At 38.9% G+C, this 22617-nt stretch overlaps 1 protein-coding gene and 1 long non-coding RNA gene across 2 annotated transcripts in view; one reads left to right on the top strand and one right to left on the bottom strand.

The window, feature by feature from the left end:
- TMEM131 (transmembrane protein 131) overlaps positions 1 to 22617 on the bottom strand; it is a 102977-nt gene that overhangs the window by 6670 nt on the left and 73690 nt on the right. Inside the window, exons 20-38 of the mRNA XM_065075545.1 lie at positions 21728 to 21880; positions 21507 to 21582; positions 21285 to 21402; positions 19266 to 19404; positions 19047 to 19156; positions 18601 to 18667; positions 17475 to 17626; positions 16670 to 16812; positions 15386 to 15572; positions 13945 to 14130; positions 10300 to 10458; positions 9178 to 9773; positions 5121 to 5296; positions 3844 to 3971; positions 2383 to 2507; positions 2078 to 2236; positions 1153 to 1324; positions 697 to 818; positions 510 to 606 (exon numbers count right to left, since the gene is read on the bottom strand). Of these exons, the coding sequence (XP_064931617.1) occupies positions 510 to 606; positions 697 to 818; positions 1153 to 1324; positions 2078 to 2236; positions 2383 to 2507; positions 3844 to 3971; positions 5121 to 5296; positions 9178 to 9773; positions 10300 to 10458; positions 13945 to 14130; positions 15386 to 15572; positions 16670 to 16812; positions 17475 to 17626; positions 18601 to 18667; positions 19047 to 19156; positions 19266 to 19404; positions 21285 to 21402; positions 21507 to 21582; positions 21728 to 21880 (3065 nt within the window). The remainder of the gene's footprint in view (positions 1 to 509; positions 607 to 696; positions 819 to 1152; positions 1325 to 2077; positions 2237 to 2382; positions 2508 to 3843; positions 3972 to 5120; positions 5297 to 9177; positions 9774 to 10299; positions 10459 to 13944; positions 14131 to 15385; positions 15573 to 16669; positions 16813 to 17474; positions 17627 to 18600; positions 18668 to 19046; positions 19157 to 19265; positions 19405 to 21284; positions 21403 to 21506; positions 21583 to 21727; positions 21881 to 22617) is intronic.
- LOC110358865 (uncharacterized) lies at positions 3969 to 6973 on the top strand. The gene is made up of 2 exons (XR_010475181.1): positions 3969 to 4926; positions 5301 to 6973. It is a non-coding gene; the product is annotated as an uncharacterized LOC110358865 (long non-coding RNA).

Raw genomic sequence — 22617 nt, 5'->3', positions numbered from 1 at the left:
ACCAAGACAGACGTGCACTGCCAAAACATGTCAGAAAAGCCAGCGTGCCTTGGGGAACGTGACTGAGTGCAGATCTGTTGTGCTCCTACTCGTAATGCAAAGCCCAGCAACAGTTCTGGTCTCAGTGTTAACACTGGGAATGAAGGATATTGCTGTACAGCAAGATAATTCTGTCTCTGAACTATTTCAAGTGACCTTGGTTTACACTCCTCAATATTGCAAGAGCCAGGCTGATTTCTCTTTGCTTGGATGCCTGGGGAACACAAGATGGTTGAGTTACTGGGAATAAGGCAGGGGAAGTTCCCATCACATCCAGAACACCCTCCTCTTTGGGTCACTCCTAAGTTCTGAATTTTTTTGCAAGGTGAAAGATAGTGTGCCCAGACTTTAAAAACAGTTTAAAAAGGAACAAGAATGAATTCTGTCACTACCTTCCAAATGCCATTAAGAGTTTAAATGTTCCTTTCTAGGAGCCTAGGTATTTGCTTAGAGAAGATAAAAAAAATTACCTGTCAGAGCCATCGCTGTCAACAACTGTGTGGGAAATGTTGATATTGCTGGAAACATCCGTCTTGCTTGGAGAAACCTTTGGTAAACTACTGCCACCTGCAAGAATACAGAAGATATAAAATGAGTAAAAAAAAATAACAACAGAATATTTAGGAAATACTCAGAACTCCAAACCGGTTTTAGTACCTGGGCTCTTGTCATAACCTGCAGCTACAGCAGCAAAAGTGGGGTTACCATTCCTGCCTGGAAGAGAAGCTGCCTTTGCCAGCTTGTGTTTGGTGCCATTCGGCTGCTTGCTTTTCGTTTCACTTAAAGGAGAAAAAAAAAAAAAAAAAGTAAGGTTTTGGACTTGAGCAGCTTGATAAATAAAGCAGCAAATTAAGCTAGCATTCATGAAAATGTTAACAGCAGCTCAACAGCTCATGTAATTGCACATTTTTCCAATCTACCAAGGCATACGAAACCCCGGAAAAATATAAATAGCATGATAAGCTATGCGCAGTAATATCTGCAAAGCAGCAGTTTCCATGGGAAGAGGAAATGGGTGTGAGAAACGGGAGCTGCACCACATGAAGCACGTGGGTCCCCCAGGTGTTCTGTCTGTGCTTGGGAAACCAGCCGGAGGTGCAGATCTGGACTCACTTGCTGCAGCTGCTGTTCACAATGCTGCTGTAAGTGCCTCCTCGTGGCCCAAAAACCAGAGATGCAGGAGGAGGAGGAGATGGAGAGGCAGGTGTCGGTGAGGGCTGTCGCTGTTTCAGGAAAGCATCTGCGTTCAGGGTTTGCAGGGAGAGTTTATAAAGGTTGTCTGTAGCTATAAAGAGAAAACAAAACACCTTCCTGTAGTATTTACTTTAAACCAAAGGCTTCTCCGACCTTTGCTATGCTTTCTGTTCAAACTGAGGAATTATGACAAAGGCTGTTTCACGTGATTGAAGAAGTAGCTCCTGCCCTATGTTCATCTATTATCATTCGGGTTTTCTACCTATTTTCAGAGAGATTGCAGTGCAATAAAAGCATGAAGCTAAACTGATTTGTACAGAAGAAAGCAGCTTTCTAGGTGAGTGCTGTGAAGAGAGATGACTTTATGCCTGCATGCAACCAAGAGGACGGTGATTTAATTCCGACACAAGCGACTTAAAACACCACCAAAAAGCTTTTAATAGAGTACCACACTAACCACTGCATTAAGGTGTTTTCAGTGTTTCCTCTCAAGGACAAATCATATAATTAGTTTCAACTCTGGCTACAGCAGACTTGACCAAGGAAAACCCCATCTGCTGTAGAAAATACATTTCGTTTTCAAGAGACAATTCTCATTTTCTCAAGTTCCCCAGCAGCTTCTAAACCTTGTTGAATACCAAAGAACTGCAGAATGGCCCACATTCTGCCCATGTGGTTTTCAAACCTCCCAAATTGTACCAGACACTGTCAACAAGGACTACAGTGGAAAACAGGAGCACAGCTACGCAGGGGAAAAAAGACAGAAAGATCTATCCACAGACCACGCCTACCTACGGATATTGATTGCAGAAGACCAATTCTACATCTTCTAGCCATTACTTACAGCTGCCAGCTTTGTGGAGAGGCACAGAGTCCCACTCGGGTGGTGGAGAATCCTTTTCCCCTTCCGAGCTGCTGGTGTTTCCTAGCTCCTGTCCAGAACCACTGGGGAGAAATTTTGCTAATACTGATGGCCTGCTCTCCATCAACTTACTGCTTGGACCTATCACAACAAAAGAATAGCAAGTCCATGGATAGTAAACTGAACAGCTTTCTTTGCACACGAGACTTAGAATTAGGCACTCAAGAAGTGTGACAGCCAACTGAATAAAAGTCCCGAGGTATTTATAAAAAATAGCCTCACTCTACCTCTTGTTTTGGGGAGATTTCTTGATTTAGCTCCATTCGTCAAAAGGTGCTGTGTAGATATCTTGGATGGAAAGGTTTTGCGCTGTTTGTTTTCCAGTGGGGGGGTATAAGACAATTCCAAGGAACTAAATGAAAACAGAGATCCATTTATTTTTAAGCTCTCTCAAATGCTGTAAAGGACCATATAGATATTCACACAAATACATATATATATATATATATATATATATATGCGCAATATGGTCTTACAAAAGACTCTTCTGTGGCTTTCTTATGTGAAACTTATGCTCACCTTCAAAGCTATTAATAAACGGAGTTTTGTATTTATCCTATAGGCCACTCCACCCTTCCCAGCCCTGGCTCATTTTCTATCCACACTGCTCCACACATATATTAGGGCTCACTCACCTTCCAGGAGTAGCTTTCATCCTGGAGCTCCAGGATTATAAATCTGTTGATTATACAGAGGCAAAGAAGAGATGGCAACAGCCGTTTTTCTACTCTGCCCCCACACACTCTTGTTAGAGCACATCCTTCCAATATGCTATTGCCCTGAATGGATACGATCATCTTTTAATCAATGACATAAAACTACTTAAACCTACCACCAAATTTACTTGGCTATATATTGTTCTTTTTTCTCTCAAGTCTTTCTAGGAAGGAACTATTTTACCCATTTCCTGCAGAAGAATTCCAAACCAGCTCTCATACTGTGGCCTTTGAATACTGTCACATGTAACGAACTTGTGATTTTGATGATAACAGAAAGTAGATAATGGCAAGAATAAATACGATAGGGGGGAGGCTTTGCCAGGCAATGTTTTCAGAAATATTTTGGAGAAAATTAATTTATACTAGTTACTAATCTCAGTTAACATAGCATTAATTACAGCAACAGGGAAAACAGCCAATATAACATGCCTCAGTTTGGTAAAATTTACTTCCATGGCACTTGGATACCAGTCTGATTTCAGAATGAACTAGATATAGCATGACTAAGGTTCTTCATTTTTCCCCTTTCTCTAATCTGCAGTCAAATGCCTGCCAGTAAGGGAGAGGGACTGGCAGCAGCAGCCTCTTTTAATAATACACCCAAGATTCTGATCTTACTCTATGATACGAAACAGGAAATTGCATGGCTGTGATTTCACCAAGGGCAACTAGAGGCCCGCATGTTAATGCTGGCTTACTGGGCTACCATTAGAAGCTCCTGTAGAAACATTAACCCTATTTTGTGTATGCTTAACATTGCTTAACCTGATTTTCTTCTCTGGATTTAGTTCTCCTTTTATTTACACACTATATGCCCATTAAATAATTTATTATTTACAAGCTTCAGATATTCCCTGATATCAGGAAGGAAGAGGAAGCTGCTTTAAGTTATCTGCTGCTGGCATTAGCCAGACTGGCAGCCACAACAGTGAAATACCCTCTCTACCAAAAAGCTTTTGTTGTGCTTACCTGGTTTTCACATCTACAGGGATTTCTTTCTTGATACTTGTTAGCAGTTTTTTAGTTTTCTGTTTTACTTGGACTATTTCATTGTCAGGTTTTTCTGGTGTGACTTTTCCCTTTTGTTTTTCAGGTTCCTATAAAAGACGCAGTAATAGCACATTAAAGAAAAGTCCCTCTTGCATCACAACATACATAGTATAAATGGGGCTGAGGAAAGAAAGCTATTTGAAAACACGTGCATTTTTGCAGCTAGAAGGTATCTTTTTGCGACTTAGTGAGTATACCTTTAAAATGTATTATCTATTTTTTCCTACTTGGAAAAGTAGAAATTGAAATATCGAGCAAATGAATGTGCTTCGACACCTCCAAGCCCACTTAAATGGTGGTAGCTCGGTTTTGAGACCTGTACCACATCCGTTGTACACAGTCCAGGCCTTCTAAAACAGACCATTCAATAGAGCAAAGTGTATTAGCAACTTCACCATTCAACTTATTATTTTTTAACCATGCTTTAACACTTCCTGAATACAAGTATACTGTCAAATAGCCATCCTGAAAAATCAAAGGTGATTTTCAAATGCAAACTTACTAAACCATAACTTTTCAAATATACTACATGGACTTCTTTTATTTATTTCCCTCCCCCCCCCACCCCGTCAGAATCCTTATCTTTTCCAAAGTTCAAATCTAAGACGTCAAAATCTAGGCTTGGTGTTCCTCGCTTTGTGATTACCTTGGCTTTGTTTGGTTCCCTAGCATATAGTTTAGGACAAAAAACGTAAGACAACCTGACCACTAAACAAATTATTGAGCTTTAGTTTATTACCTAGAAGGGTGTAAGCCAAATGACTAGAAGGGGTAATGACAATGGTAATGAAGTTAACTACCTGCTGACAAGTTACCGCCACTGAACTGACCCTTTGTAACAACAAAATGCCTGGTTTTAGCATACACATTAATTATTGAGTAACATTCGTGTCAATACTTTGGTGTTTTATTCCACAAACAGAACAGGCTAGGAGCCTGCAGAGAGACAATTACCACTGTGCTGCTGACGGCTGGTGTCTTCTTCAAGCCACAGTCACTCAGGTACTTTGTCCTGAGACTACACGATTCAAGCACCTTCACACTCAGAGAAGCAAATTTTATAGGGAAAGATGTTTTTTAATTAACATTCTTCCTTTGATACATATGATAGTATATAAAGGTGGGGGGTGAGGTGGGGGGATGAGACCATATTCCACCAAGTAAACAAGAGCCTCCTTTTAGGAGCAGCGCTGTACCTCTTTGAGAAGTGGTTCCGTATCTGGGTTGGAGGTTTCAGTTGTGGTTGAAGAACTGTCATCATCTGCCAAGGAATCTTTCAGTTCATCTTCCTGTTGCTTTCCTTTCCCTCTTCTGTCCTTTTCTTCCCGCTTCTTCTGTGGCTTAGCCTTGCGCTGAAGTGTTTTCCCTTTCCCTAGGGAGACAAGGATGCTTCAAGTTCTCAGCAGCAGTATTTGGAGATGGGCTAGTTCATTTTGGAGGCTAACCCACATGATTAAGCCACCCAAGTTTGTCGTCTGTTATGATCCACCAACCATTCACAGCCACTTCACACCAGATGTGAGCAACAGCATCAAACCTGAAGAACCCCGAACTCCACTGTCACATTTATGCTCCCGAGCTCTACCTCTATCGCCTCTTTGTAGACAGTGGGCACCTGGCTACCTATAATTCTCCTCTGCTTTTGTTCCTGGAGGACCTTTTAAACACCTTAGAATTCAATTTCACAGTTTAACCATGTAAGACTAGATTTAAACATGAACTTCAGCAGTTGGTACGAGCTTTATAATCTGAACAAATGCAGAACAGAAATTATTACTTGAAGAATTGATTTGTTTTTTCTGCAATTTCTACAGGCTAACTGAAATGTAGCGTAGTGTAAATTCAAACTGTAGAGGTTTAAGAACCTTTAAAATCAAGCCAAAGGTCATGGCTTGCAAAATAGGTAGGATTACGCTCCCGGGGAGTAAAAAAGTTATCAAAAAATGCATCAATACAGAGAAACTGTGCGTGTGGAGTCATCATCATCTTACCATCACCTCTTTTTATTCTCTTACAGGATAAGAACATTCACAATGTTCTTATATCTTTCATTAGATGTAAACTATGCCTTTACCAGCAAGATCTTTCGTAGATACTGCCCTTCAGCCTAAAATTCTCATTTATAAGCCACGCAGTGCCTGCCTACAGCTTCCAGGATGGACTTAACAGTTCACTCAACTGAAGACTCAATTAACCTCTGCTGAATAAGTGGATTCAGTCTCTTCTGGGATTTGTACCAGCTCAAGTTGGAATTGAGTCTGGAAGCACAATGACAGCTGTCATATTTCATTTGGCAAAACGTCCCTCAGGGAAAGTTTGTACCAAAACATAAATTTGCCTTCAGTATTTTGCCAAATAGCAGATACATATCAAAGGGCAGTGCCTTCAAAACTTTGTTGTGTTTGTTTTGGGTTTGTTTTTTTTTTCAGACTTAATGTTTTCAGTGCCGAGAACAACAAAATATTGGAGAGAAAACATTCTTTTTATTGTGAATGCAAATGCAAGTATAAATAAAAGCAGATCTTTGTACGGAAATTTTCTAAAGGTCAGCTTCAAGCTTATTGGGGGTTCTGGTTTTGCCTCAGGAGGCGTCCTCATTCTAAGATGTGCTTCACATTTAGCCTGCATTCAGGATTGCTAAACAGTGTAATGTTCATCATTTGAAAATCTATTTAAAATGTTATCATGACATAAAAATGTAATGTCAAGCACCTGTTCAACAAAATCTGATGTAGCCTCTGCAGCAGCCTGCTAGGACTGCAGCATTAGGAACCTGAAACAGGTGACTATAAAGAGGAGAATCCTGCACAGGAAGTGATGCCAGCCAGTTTTAGTCCAGAGGCTGCTGCTCTAGCAGTTTATCTAAAGACAAACATCAGTGTCTATATGTAGATCCAGATAGATAATGGAGCTTCCCCTCTGGTTTTACAATTTTAAAGAGGGCAAATGGAAATGAGCAAGTTTTATTTGGTGCACTGAGCTTTTGTGAGTCAAGTTACAGTTTACAGGTTGTGGTTTTGGTTTTTTTAATAAAGCTCGTCCAAAAAGACGTCTATGTGCATAAATCTGATTTATTCATCTAGGACAATGAAGAAGTCAAAAAACCTATCTGGATTGCAAAATGTAACATTCATAATATATTTTGCAACGCAGAGTATGTTTAAATATTCAGCAGACCACCATGTCAAATCACAAATAATGCAAAGCCCCTGTAACAGAAGGAAAACTGAATTTATCTGAATGAATTTGTAATCATGAGAAAGTTACAAAACAAGAAAGTAATGCCAAAAAATTGAACCCATGCAGAATGATTAAGAACTAAGTATTTTATCATCATTTAAACAGCTTTTGAAATTGATAGACAGATCCACACAAGCAGCCATCTCAAAAAAATGCACTTAAATCTAGTTGAAAAAAATGTAGTCAAAGGTCTATCAACACTTAGAAGCAGCTATTTGCTAAGCCAAGCTCCAAATTCATTGACTGCTAGAAGTTGCCATGGGTACAAAAATGTTGCAATAGGTACACCACATTATTTGGATCAGGAATATGCTTTTAAAACCAAACTCCATGGTCCCCACGTACTGTGTAGCAGCTGCATCACACAGGAGTACTACAGTGCAAGAACTGGTTTCTCTTTAAGTAGAGCTACACATGGCAGACACACTCCAGAAGCGCTCACAGCCCTTTCAGGCATTCAGTGCAGAGGCTGGATCACAGAATAGCTTGGTGACGTTCAAAGCTCATCCAGTCCAACCCCCTGCAGTGACCAGGGACATCTTCAACTAGATCAGGTTGCTCAGAGCCCCATCCAGCCTGGCCTGGAATGTCTCCAGGGATGGGGCATCTACCACCTCTCTGGGAAACCCGGGCCAGTGTTTCACCACCCTCAGTGTAAAAAATTTCTTCTTCAAGAATTTCCTCTTTCACTCAGACGTGTTCTATGAGAATGTTGCATCCTCACTACCAGCCATTTTGCTTTCCAAAGCTCCAGTGCCACACTATTCGCTAACATAGATGCTGCCTTAGAAACCTACCCAGGGTCACATCATCTGCTGCAGTACCATTTAGTCTTTATGAAATGAAGACCTGACAAACTGGTCATAATTCACTTCAGATTAATTCCCACCACTACATCACCTCGTCTAAATTAAAACTGAAACAGCCTAGAAACAAAGTAGCATATTTCACAGTAGGATCTTAAAACCTCTCATTGGAGTCTCCACTTTAAAAATCCAGATGCATCACCACATCCACACTGAACTAATTAAGAACTTCCTGCTCATGACTACTCAACAGACTGAAGCTTTCTCCTTTGGTGGTGCCTGATCATACAGGTACTTCAGGGTTTATGTGTCTTCCCACCATTCATTTTCTGAGCTTTATCTCTAATAAGTAACACAGTATCAACACTGTTTCTGTACAATAGTGCTGTTAGAAAAAAGCGAGAAATAATTTAGAAAGAAACACATTAAGATTAAATTTATAATCACATAACTCTGGGACACAACTGAAATGACTAATAGAAAAAGCATGGTTAGAAGTTCTACTGTAACAAAATGTTTATAAGAAGGAAAATTACCGACATATAATTTTAAAAGTCTGAATGTATCTAATGTAAGAAATTAAAACCATTTTTTAAGCACTAGACAACTGACAAGATGCACAAACAATTCAAACTCTGCTCTAACCTCATGCAAAGATGAATGCAACTTATAAACACAGGTGCCATATATCAATTTGCTGACCACCTGACATCAAGGATTTTTCAACAACTGCATGTCTGGGCATGAAGAATTCCATTCCCAAACAACACTACCAGGGTTTACCCACCTCTCTCTCCCCCTCATCCCTTTCTCCCTGTCTCAGTTTTCATAATACACTGGGACAACTTCCTTTTCCTTTCCTCAATCCCCAGCCCCAAGTACAAATGATGGACAGGAAGGGCAAAGAAGTAGCAACCAGAAGCATCTTTCTTCTTCAGAGGGTCAGATGTCTAAACATTCACCATGGCTTTCATCAAAATGTTCCAAAAACTTTGCAGGAAGAATCACAATCTAGCTCTGCAAGGAGAACTCCACTGCCACAAAATGAATAAAGGAAGTGTTCAGGACACAGGCACGTAGAGCAGGGTAGGGAACAGGGGAGAAGCTCTCGCTTTCTGCGCTATGAAAACATGACTTCTACGGTTGATTAAATCTTGTTCTGTGGCTTACATAATGAACCGTGTTAAAAACCGCAGAATTGTATTACCTTTGTTTTTTGCTAGTGGAGATGGGGGCTGCTCTGTAAACACATCTGGGGAAGGGGATTCTGGGTGGTCAAAGTCTTTTTCCATCGTTTCTATGAGCCCAGTGAGATCTGAATCCTCCGAGCTGTGTCTTCTGCTGCTGGTGCACTCGCCATGGGGCGGGCTGAGCAGCGGTAGCTGTGGCAAAGCACTTTCAGTCTGTTGCTCTTGCTGCTGGGGCCCGGGCGCCGGGGGTTGCTGGAGGGGCTGCTCTGCCAGCGCTGGCGGCGGCTGCTGCGGCGGCTGCTGGTTCTGCCTCGTCCCCTTGGCCCTTTTGCCTGCAGCATGAGCCTGGGCTGTGGCACCTGCATCCAAAGTAAAGGAGCTGGCTCTGTTCACTGATGGCACGGAAGCTGTTTGTGCTGAAGTCCTATTAGGTATGCTTGAGCTGCTTTTGGGTTTGATGTTTTCAACATCAGGTGCATTTCTACTGCTGTGAAGGTGTGCTGTTGCATTGCATTGCTTATGATTCCCGGCACTGGATCGTGAAGATGAACCGCCTGCTCCATAGATCCCTCTGGATGAACTGTGATGAGAATCTGATCCAAGTGCATTCAAGCTGGAAGAACAACAAGTGTTTAAATATACTCTACAATGTTTCCATTTCTCCACATGAAGAAAAGAATCACTAGGCCCAAAAGAATCCTTGAACTACACTGTGCTTGGCATATAACCAACAAAAATGCCTAAAACTTGTTTGACAAATCAGGAGCCTTTACCATTTCCTGTTCACTTGCTCACCGCACATATGAACAATAACACAGTAAAATGACAGTCAATATATATGTTGGAGGGAACACTGAAAGGAGATTTTTTTTTAAAACTTCAGACAGCAAAGGCAGGAACTTCTGGCCTGCATTTTTTCTGCAGTCTATAAATTTCATTTTCGAGAACATGAAGAGGAGACTTGGCAGGGTTTGGTTTTGGTGTTCTTTTTACTCAAGCCATCTTTTTATAAGTAACTGGGAGAATCTTTATTCATCCACCTGTTCTAAAAAGCAGTATTAATTTCTTACTGGTGCCTTATCACTAAAGAGAAGAAAAAAAAGGGGAAAACATCCCACAGAAAATCCAAACAGACTTACTTTCCATCAGATGAAATTCCAACTATTCTCCTGAGATCAAGTGGCCTTCCCATATCAAAGGGAGGGTTTGAGGCCTCAAAGGACAAGCGTCTCCTAAATGGCTCCCAAATTCCTTGAGCTTCTAAATATGCTGTTCCAATTACCAAGAGAAAGAGCACACTGCAGAGAAGAGAGGAAGTTATCTAAGTATTTCTTAGTTTCGAACATTTTAAGGTTAATGAATCTAATCACAACACAAAAAGGTTTTATCTTGTACTGAAAAGCTGAAAATTGCATCCAAACCACAACTTCATCTGACAGAAACATAAAATATCCAAGTCTGGCATGATATAACACATCACTAACACTGAGAACATAAGCTAGACGCTAGTCTGACATACAGTTGCCAACAATATTAAACCAGAAGAGGAATAAGAGATATAATTAAAATATCAAAATGGCATCCAGCTGGTCAGCAGCTCTCACAGCTGGCTGGTGCAATTCCATTTTAAAGGCAGAGACCCTCTGTAGAGAACTGCACGGCTGCTCAAGAAGTAACATTTAAGAGCACAATTTCAAGGAGTTTTACAGCCAACTGCATCTGCTGCAATACCGTGTTTACAAGTTCTCCACTTACATAATGCACTGCAGTGAACTACATTTTTGAATGAAGCAACAAAACCACTGCAGAGACCTTCATCACAGGGCTATCGATTTCATCTTCTAACAGGTGGGACTTTTGGGGAGAGGAGACACAATGGCGATGGCTAGAGCTTGCCTTGCCTATTACCCTACAAAGTTGATGAGAAAACAACTTTAAATTAGCAACTTTGGTTTCTGTTCTCCCGCCTGTTCTGACTGCCAGTTTTTCTAAGCCAAATCTATGAAAACCAGCATCAACTCACACAAAAGGATGAGATACCTCTTGCTTAACTTCAGATAAAATGATCTAGTCTAGATAGCTTTTATGTTTTAACCATCACCAAAACTAAAAGCAACTCTGGAGGCCAACTCAGTTGTTGGGAGCTGGTTACCCGTGCTTTTTCCCTGCCCCAGGGATTAAAAAGGATTCCTGATGCATAACCAGATGGCAGAAGATTAGAAAAATAATTTTCATCCAAGATGTTAACCAGCAACAAAAAAGTTAAATTCAATAGGGGAAATTGTCAGACAAGCTTATACAAACCGTTACTCAAAAGAGTAATGCTTGCCTTGGGTGCCATGCCATCGCAAATGGAATTAACTTTGGGGTGTAAGGAATAAGACATCACGTCTTTCACTTACTAATTGTAATCCATGATGCTATTTGAAAGTTTCACAAGCCTAACACCAACAAGAGCGTCGTGTTTGCACCAACCACCATCCACTACGCAAACTCAGGACGGAACGCACAGGGTTTTGGTGAGCTGGGCAGACACCCCCCCTCAGCCCCACAGTGCTCCCCTCACGGTATAATATCAACGCTGGGCTCTGCAGAGGTTGTGCAGCGGAGGCTCCTGCAAAAGGTCACCTCGAGGGCTTCTCCTTCTCCACCATTCTCTGGGTAAGGACTCTACTCCCTTTACAGAGGCCAACTTTGGTGCTCTGATAAACAAATACCAGCTTTGAAATAAAAACAGAACAAGCCGTGTTTAGTCATCTTTTTAACTGCACATTCTGGTTTTGGTGTGGTGGTGGTGGTGGGAACAGTAGTGGTTTGGTTTTTGCTTTTTAAAAAAGTTATTATTAAAAAAAAGAAAAAACTAGCTTAGAGTGTTCACGTCATTTAAATGACAAAACAAATAAGTGTGAGGAACACAGTCTAGACACCCAAGAATGATCACAGGCACATCCCTCTTCCCTTCATGGTTTTATCCTGGAGCACACACGCCTAGCTGGTAAGTTTTTCCCAAAAAGGACTGGCTCCTTCGTTGTTCTTGTACACATCGTATCATGCTGGTCTTCAAAACTTAGAGCCACAAGTGTGCTAACAACTCAAAACAATAGCGATTTAGGGAAGGCAACAATACATGCCACCTCATCAAGTTAAAAACATGAACTAGACAAACTCCTAGAGTTGTTCACTCCTAGCAATTAAGGACAGCTTTGCAACAATATGGAAGTAACACCCCTATGTGATGGCATCCGAGAAGTTGGAGCCTGTCTGTGCATACAACCTTTGAAGTATTATGAAATGGTTACATTAGGACTCTCTTCTAGTCTGCTGCTAAGAAGGATGTTTTGCACTTGGAGGAAAAAGACACAGCAAGAAGAAGGCTTAGTATTCTGTTGTAAAGTCTAACTAATAAATACAATACCTATGAAATTATCCACGCAAACTACACTTACGAGCTGACAAGCATTATTTACTCTGTCAACAAACTAAAGAGAAACTATAAGCTTATGAATTTCTAGCAAATATACAGAAGATAGCCACTGAAGTGCTTACTCAGCACTTTCCTAAGTAATGCAGTGTTAGTCAGGAAAGAATTTCCTAAGTAAAAGAAAATTTCCCATTACTTAGGAAAGTAAAGTTTCTTAAGTAACGCTGCATTACTTAGGAAAGTGCTAAACAGTCAAAACAGAAAATGAAGGAGGCTGTAAGTTTATCTTCTCTATTTCTTTTATTAATCCCTAGAAGGAAAGACAGTCTAATGGAGCATTTGTGTAATACAGTGCAGGAAAATGGAAGAGCCAGTACCTTAATATGAAGAAAACAACAAAAAAGGCAAAAATATTACATTTCTGTAATAATACTTTGGATTTGCAGCACACAGAAATACCACTTTCTCATCACATGCATCTACAGCAGAAATCCATCTCACATGAAGATATAAGCTTAACACTAATGACAAAGTAAAACATCCTTTGTTCTTACTGGTAAGTAACAACTTACGCTATTAGTTTCTACGCTGGCTTTTTTTAATGGATAAAGGCAGTGAGGGAAAGTGTCTCACATCCTAAAGGTGAGAGGAACACATTCTTTATAACCTCAGATTCCAAATAAATAAAGAGAGGTAGAGGTTAGACTAGGAAAACAGAGTGGAATTTTCAACCCATATTTAAACCAGTCATAGCTAACAAACATCTGCTTGCTGAGAAAAAAGCACATTAATACGCTACTACGTAACCTCTGAGTTGCCAACAATGCCCTTTAGCTTCTCAGAAATCCCATTATTAGTATCACCAGTTGTCTGTCACATCCAAGTGGCAGCAAAGTTAAATTAATCCAAGGCACCTGCTAAGCTCATTGCAGTCACTCCCTCATGCCCCTCTAAAGCACAACACTCCAGAAAAATGCTGATGTTTCTATGGGAATCCATGGTTAGCAATGCTTTCATACCCAATCTGATTCAAGACTGGTGTGACTGTTTATCAAAAACCTACACATTATGAGGGTTAACAGGAGTATGTATCTCACTTAAAGAAACAGGCCCAAGGCAAGAAGTATATTATTTTGTCCTCAGGTTGAACAGCAAGCCAGTACTCCTCCGCCTTAAACCATTCACACTCAATCCACAGTACTGGTTATTAATGTGTTCTCCTTTTTCACCTCATCTTATTTTATTTCACACCCATCACAGCACGCACTGAACACACAGACGCTCCTCTGTAACCTGCATTCAAGCAGCAGCAGTTTGTGCACACACACACACACACCGATAAGAACAGACGCACACACGCTACCTCATCATTCCTGAGATGACGATGTACAGGGCCAGTTCCCAGTTGGGCCTGGGTAGCGCTTCTGCACACGTTGCTAACATGTGGTACGGAAGGGATGCGTTCAAGATAAATATGAATTCCGAGCCTCCTGCGGTGATGAATTTTAATTCACGTATGACCCTGGAAGCAGTGAAATCAGGTGTAAACCTGCAAACAAAGTAAAGCATGTTAGAAGTTTTCATATGAACAGCATGAAGGGTTTGTGGTCATTTATATTACTCACAAATTTAAAAAAAAAAAAAAAGGCAAAAAAAACCCCTAACCTCACACCAAAACCACATAAAAACAATCAAACCAAAAACCCCAAACAAACAAAAAACCCCAAACAAAACAACAACAAAACGTCCACCAATTACTCCTATGCCTGTCATCCCAATCAAACATTTGTAACAAACAGTTCTAGTAGTACGACTAATAATCATCCACACAATTAGCCTAAAAATACCTATGAGTATCTTTCAAATACCCCAAGACGTATGACTCAGTTCATAACCACCTATGCTTAACACACCTGAAATTAGATTGCCCCGAAACACCATATAAAGATATATTCTAATAACTGAAATGAAGTTTTGACCAAATCTGTCAAAAGAAAGCTGCGAATGCAGTAAAAAAAATAAAAAATAAAAAAATCACAGCAGCTGTAAGTAAGCAATGGAACCAACTATTCTGTGAGCTATAAAGTTTTTAAACACTTCACATTTAAGTCACAACAATATCTCTTTCCAAAAACATCACCGTTATGTTTCCATCTCATCACAAACTATAATTGTTGCAGAAACACCAGTGAAGTTTCACTGCCTGCAATATCTTCTATGTCCTCTTGCAGAAAAGCAGCATCTTCTGAACTTTTCACACAGCATATTCTGAATGGTTAACTTCACAACCAAGCAGTGTTAAAAGATTGGTTTTGGTGCAGAGATGTTTTACAATAAAAACTGACAGAATTAAACAACCGTCATTTAGGCAATAGACAAAATATTCAAGACCCCAATGCTGTGCGTTATGATAATAATCCTTAGTCTAAAGGCTCTTTTCTGTTTACTGCAATGCACCAAAAACATGCAAATCTAGATCTCATGTGCATTCACAACTCAAATGAAGGAAATGTATTTTAAAAACATATAGTAACACTATTCCAACCCAGTAAGTTATACTTACTGGATAGTAATGAAAGTGATACTATAGCCAGTTTGAAAACTTGAAGTTATTAAAGTATCGAATAGTGTTTGCAAGAAAACTGAAAAATGTCACGTTTTAAGTTGTATTAAAAAAACCCAAAACACTCAAAGCTTAAGTAAAGTCCTCAGAGTTCAACCAACAGAGTTTTCCTTCAAAACAGAATTAGGTATACAGAATTCCTAATGTAAGATTCCATGTAGGTGTAAGAAAAACCACTTACAATATGACAATGTCTTTAGAGGCATTGGCACTTAGTGCAAACTCATGACAGTTAACTACTTTAAATCCATATCCTTCACACGTATAGCCACTGATCTCCATAGTTTTCACGTTAATCCGCAGCTGTCCTGTATTTTCCACTTTAAATGTTCTTCTCAGTGTGAAATTCGGTTCTCTGTATTTCATTTCTAGAAACGAACAGCAGGAAGTGGTTAGTGTTGTGCTAAATAGGTGTCCTCCGTTATATTCTACAGCCAAAGAGCTCTGTCAGGATTGCAGCAGGACAGGGGACCCGCGAGGCCCATGGAAATCTTTATGTAACCTGCAGGAACAGATCTCTGCGGCCAAATTCTCATCACCATCAAGGCAGGGCACTTGTACAGTTCCAGAGCACTCCAAATCATCATGGAAAAAACACAAGCCACCAAACCTCTGATAGCACTGCTGCCTCACAAAGAAAATCACCTAAGCTGTAAAGTTCTTTGATGCACTGCTTAGTGTTGTGGTATTCTGGGAAAAGTGCCACCATGAAGAGAATTACAACTTGGTTTTGTGTGTTAAAAATAAAATTCATGGTTGAGCTACAACTATCTTACTAGCAAAAAAATGCCTAAACCATGACATGGAAGAGGTTAAGCTTTACATGAAGTTTTTTTTGTCTCATCCCTCAGAAAAAGCAGAATTATCTCAGATAATAATTAACGTGGCACCTTACAAATATGTCCGGAAATCTGCAGAGTGACAAAGCAGATTTTAATACCAGATAAAACTAAACCTCTTTTACCAGTTCCTTTAGTAATACTCTTAGCTCTTTTCTCAGAAGCAAGCCTGGGCCACTGAGGAGAAAACTTCTGACTCCAGTGTAGAATGTAGCTGGGATTTAATTTGCATCAAAGAAAACACTCTGCCTTTTTCCACATTGGCTGTGTGCACACAGATACTGAAGGTGTGAGGGGGGAAAAAAGTATACGGAAAGTTTCATCTGTGATCCAGTTTTACTTAAATTTAGGAATTAGAGATTATCTCAGTAAGTGTACTAGGACGTTCACCTCCTCTATCTTGAATTTTAGCAGATGAAGGGCTTTTGTTTCATCATTCCTAATTTTCACATTGAAATGAAAAAGGTAAAATATTTCATTCTTTGCCTAAGTGAAGAAGTCATTTTAATGTATTCAAAGGAATGAAACTTCTGGGGCACTAGAAGAGGGGAAAAATACTTTCACATTTCAAGCTGTACGCGTAAAATGTCTTTTCTGTTCAGCATAGTAGCTCACAAAGTACTCACTTTCTGAACAGTCTTTTAATAATGCTTCTGTGATTTTAAAGCGTAAAGAGCTTCCTGGACCAGGAGGTTTGCCTGCAACCTTCAAGCTCTCAGTCGTTCCTTGTCCTTGTACCATTATAGCATCTATTACAGTCAAATTATTTCTGTATACAAAGAAAAAGCGGAAACATTCATAAAAGAATTATGCAGTCTATTGCTCCCGCAAGCTTCTCTAGACTATGGAGTTATATCCCAAATCTGGAGGACAGAAATATAAGCGGTTCCACAGATAATTCCCCACAATACGCAAGTGAATAGTGGGCATCTCAAACATAGTTTGCAAGACAAGAACCTAAGAAATCACAACATAGTGTACAAATAAAGAGCCCTATCAGGTACTGGCTAAAGTTTCTACTTCATCATCATATTAATTTATCACACCTGATACAAAAGTGAAATAGTTATTCCAACAGAGCTCTTTACTACAAAGACTGGACTTGTAGCTTGATCTTGCAAATGCCATCTATAACTAGAGTCTCTGCTTTCAAGACAGTATGTATTTAAAACTCAAGTCTCTCAAGTATAACAGCGGATTACATATTTCTATTATATTTTTTTATATATATATGCACTGAATACAACTTATCTACTGTAAAACATATCAAAATTACATTTAAATTAAATATTTCTTCAGACACATATAATTCTACTATTATTCTTGTAAAAGCAATAGTTTCTTATTGGCAGCAGATCACAAATATGATCTTGTACGTAAATAAAAACCATCAGAAAAAAATCACACTCATTTCAGGAATATCTCTCATACCTGATAACAATTAATGATGAAACTGTTTTATTAAGAACTGGAGTGAACTTTACTTTGACAGACTTTCTCTCACCAGGTTTTAATATTAGGCTTAAAACTGACTGACGAGCCAGGCCCTTTGTAAGTCCTACAGTGCTCTGTAGTGGCTGGACCTTAAAGAGAGTGGGAAAAACAAAGTAACACTTTTTTAAAAATGAATTTTTTTACATATATATGATAGAGATCACATTATTTCAGCTAGAAAATTGGTCTTGTCATAAAGAAGCATACTACCCAATGATATACTGGTTTTTTTCAACCACAAAGTCTGATAGCACAAGAATTTCCCCACTTAATTAGCAAACACCTGTGTTTATTCAGAAGCAGAACACAGGAAGACACAACTGAGCTAAGCCACATACGTGGATTCATAAAGATCTAGTAGAAAAAGAAGAGTTCAGAAGTTTTTTAAATGTATATTTAACAACAAATTAGCATTAAGCCATTATGTAATATTTTCTACCCTCAAAATGTTCCATTGTTAGAACATTTTTAGAATATTGTTTTTCCTAAGTAAAGAAAAAAGGGGAAGAGCAAACTTAAAATAGAAGACCTATCGTAAAAAAGAGTATTCTGCTAAGTTTGCTGTTAGATACTGAGAAAGCATCAGATTTCTAATCTAAAACTACCTGTAAATGGAGATGAAAGGTGTATATATTGGATGAGAAAAAGCAAGTGTTTGGGGTGTGGCATGCTCTATATGAAAAAGCGCACACTTAAAGTTGTCCACAAAACTCAAATTGTTTAAAATAAAGAACAAAGCAGTGGAAAACTCAGTACTTTGCGAATTTTCGAACTACCAGCCACCACACCAAAGAAAATAATCATATTTCAGTAACAGTTAACAATAAACACAGTCTCCAGTAACTTCTGCAATGCTATTATAACGTGAGCATACAGAAAAAGTGATATTTTAACTGTTACAAACGACTAAATACTTTTCCCAATTCCCTGAAAATATCCAACAGAAGCATCACATTTTTCACACATACTAATACCGAAACTTGAAGAGATGCACAACTGAAGCAGTATTAAAACATTAAAATATCTACATTTAAAAATCTAAAGAACCTATTGAAATACTTACGCAATTTCTGAAGACCTGGAACTCCAGAGTCCTCAGGTTGAAATTAGTTGGCTTACTCAAATTGAACCTGAAACAGATATGCAATTTTTTCCCCAGATCAGGGAAGATGACATACTCGCACTTAAGGACTTTAGCACAAATCAAGAACTTATGGTAGGATTCAAATTATACGCAGCTGAAAGGATCATTCCATTTTTCTTATTTCCCACCCTCACACTTCAAGTTGAGGAAGAAATGTAAACATTATTTTAGCTTAGCAAAAATTACGGATGTGAGTTCCATGGCAATCAGCCCAGATTCAGTTCTCAACTGGCCTAATGACTCAAACTCTAGAAGTGGCCAGAATTGTAACTACCAACACAGTCACCAAATACCACATGTGTTTTATGTAAAATGCGTTTTGCTGCAGAGTGAGAATGGCCTAACCACTCTGAAACGATACTTACCGTTCTAACATTTTATCAGCGAAGGTGGATGGGTTCGAATACAAAGCAACAGGCAGGAACTGAACATACACAGGAACATCAGCTGGATTTTCTAGAAAAATTTCTTCTTCCTATTCAGAAACACAATTTTTGTAAAGTTTATACTGGGGTTAATGCGATTAGAAGCACTTATTCAAAATGCAGTCCCTCCAAAATCATTCTTTTAGCAAAATAACTTACTGATGAACTGTTTGTACTGGTAAGAGGGAAGCTTAGATGTCGTGGTGAGCTAAGTATGGAAGGCCAGGTCACCTCTGCTGTAATTTTCAACCGGACGTTCTTCTGAAGATCTGTGTCTACTTCGAAGACAGCATTCAGTCTGGAGAAATAGTCACCAAACTTACTTCACGGGAGTAAAATAGGAAAAGCTTGGGAAAAGCAGCATGCTTAAAAGCACCCTGAAAACAATATTAGCTTGAGAACGCAATTAAAAGAAACACTGAGCTCTGCACATATGTCCTGCTATTAAAAAGCACAACAGAAACTGTCAAAACACGCCCAACCCAAAGATTCTAAAGATATTCTCTATTTAAGTATTGTTGCCAACATCCATCCCTTCCAAGTTCTGTTTTGGCCTATTTATGGATAAAGATGAGCAGAAAATGTGGTAGGACTTATGCAACGCATCACAAATCTTTCAGTATTTGCATTTCTCTTAAATCACTGTTCTCTGGACACAGACACACATTTTACCTGTCATTAGGAAGTGCCTACCTAGCCCCTACTACTGCAGAAAGAAATCTTGAGAATTTAACTGAGATTCAGATCAGTAAGAAAAATAACCCAAAACTTATTTGATTATTTGTAAAGGTATAAACAGTAGAAAGAAAAAAAATCAGTGCTGCCACAGTCTGTTTCCAATCCAACATCCGGACATCCACTATCCAGAAAGCGTATTGTGGCTGCACACGTGTAACATACCGTAAATCTGCAATGCATACATGGATGTATGTGCCCATATTCCTGTTGAAGAAATCTAAAGCAAATCTGAACTAGGCACACTTGGGGCCAGCTACTCTTTCCATCAGTGAATGAACTTCTTTGCTATTAACCAACCTCTGCAACACACTTGATTCCTGTTCTACAAGCTCCACACCGCAACCTGAAGCAAGACTAGCAGCGTTGAGTTCTTGAGTCAGCAAACCAGATGAAACACTAGACTCCAAACCTAAAGATGTATTTTGGAGAGACTCCAAATGCCCACACTGGAACGTCTCAGTATTCAGAAGGAGCAGTTTCTCCTTTGCTGAACGCTACCTTGGATAGCTGATTAATTGTAACTCTCTTAAAAAGCATGAAAAATTTCAGATTATATAATACATTAAATAATATTAAAATATTGTATAGAATACCTAGAACTGCTACTTATTCAGAAGTAGTTTTTCATAGAATTTTCCTTTACTGTCCTCTTAGTGCAGGTGATAGGACATTCCTGAAAGTTACCAGTGTGGCTAAATAGAGAATTCTGTTTAGATCAAATTTGTTCAGGAGTTACTGACGTATCAGCATTATAACAAAAAAGTGATAAAGGAGAGACGCTTTTGTTAATCTATTTAGCTACATACAATCATTCTGTTTTTCTGCAAATATGAATACCTTTTTTTAAATGGTAGTCTGGGTGCTATCATCACAAAAGACACATGCCCTTGCTGGTAATGCTAACTTATGTCTCTTGGAGATTAAATCACTTCATGTATGAGAAGGTAGATGTTTGAAAGGTACAGAGCAGCCTACAGAGTTTGACTTTTTCTAAAAATGAAATAACAATCCTTAATCACCTTCTACTTGGCTGAAGCAGAGAAATACCAGACAATTTTATAATTCACTGAAATGCAATCATCTCAGAATAATAGCAATAGAACACTTTATGAAATCTTAGGAGGGATATTGAGGTTACAACTTCAATGCAGATTAAGCAGGGATACTGCACAGACAGTATAATGTGTTTTAGGAAGTTTTTGCAGTGTAAAGATGATTTTGCTGTTGCCATCTTTTCAAAAACTGCAGCATACTCCAGGGAAAAGTAAGTTTCGGTGTTGTGTTTGACTTGAGGAAAATATTACTGTGTTTTAACTTTTAAAACGCTCTCTTTAAAGAGCACTGCGGTATTAAGAAACTCTGTATTTTATAAGAGCACATATAACACAGAATTAACTAGTGATTTAAGGCCTGAGAAAGTAACAGTTTTAGAATACTTACCTATGGCTTGAGTTCTCTTTTATTTCTGTCCATTCTTTGAATAAATTCTCATGTAAATCCCAGTCAGAGTCCCACGCATCTTCTTGCATTGCTACGCTGTGCTGAACTTTAGATTCCGCTTTAAGAAACAAGGTTTTTTTAAAATCTTCATGTAAAATCATGGCTTAAGGAGAAAACTTTTTTTTCCTAAAGATTTTCATTATAAAGTTGAATGTTACTTACATTTAGACAGAAAAGGCAATCCTACATAACAATGATCTCCACATTGTAAACCAGGATCAAAATAAATATTTGCAATCTGCAAAACAGATAAGAGCAGATCAATTAAGAAACTGCAGAGTAAATCTAATGACCAAAGATAAAAGAAGATTTCTGATGAGCACAAAAACGTGACACATATACGAGAGAGCATGTAAATGTGTAGAAATAAGGCATAAACAAACCTTTGATTTTTTCCCTGGCTCTAAATCTTCTTTATTACTTCTTAGCCTCTTATAATAAAACCTTACATCTTCCGATAGGGAGCGTATGTGTTGTATTTTCACTTTCTGAGAAAAGGAGTTAATAATGTTCAGGCTTTGGTGAACTACTTTCCCCTAAAAAAAAAAAGAAAGAGTTAAAAAGTCTGCAGGATACGCATTTTCCCCTAGCATATGCATTTATTTATGCAGGCTGGCAAAGACCACAGTAGAGCTGAAATGTTAAACTGTGATTTTAAACTATGCTTTCTCAAAAAAAAAAAAGCCACTTCTAACACTTCAAGGTAAGTTTCTGTGAAGTTGTACCCTTTCCTCCATCTGCATCCAAACACAGTTCATCCCTCTTTCAGAAATAAGTACACCTTAAGTGTCTTGAAGAGCTAAGACAACCGTTCTGCTTAATCCATGCTTAAAAGGCACCACAGGAGGAAAGGCAGGAGAAAACTCCAGTTTTCTGAGCCTCCTATTATAGTAGGCAAAGAAGCTTCTTGTAAGAGATCGAGTACATAGTTGCTAGTAAATAGAAATAATCTGTAAGAAACAGTAGAGTGAAGCTGCAAATTACGAACACTACAGGTGGCAGAGGGTTATTTATCGTTCTTCCCACTCCCAATGAAATTAAGACACCAGGCACTAAAATAACTACATTTAAAAAGAAAACAGGGCAAGCTTTTTCCCCACGCTTTTACACCCTTCCTACTCTTCTGAGCCAAATATTTTAGCTTTTAAGCATAAAACCTGTAGTTTAATTGTTTGTCACAATCAGAATCGTTACAATGTCCTCACTTGTAAACCAAGAATTCTGTGTCCATGCTTTTCACCTTATCTCAAAACCCGGCCCTGACAAGTAAACA

The sequence above is a fragment of the Columba livia genome, chromosome 1 (genome assembly GCF_036013475.1).
Source record: "Columba livia isolate bColLiv1 breed racing homer chromosome 1, bColLiv1.pat.W.v2, whole genome shotgun sequence".
Taxonomy (NCBI): domain Eukaryota; kingdom Metazoa; phylum Chordata; class Aves; order Columbiformes; family Columbidae; genus Columba; species Columba livia.
Note: the sequence above shows the minus strand (reverse complement) of the source record. Positions and strands in the feature narration are given on the sequence as shown.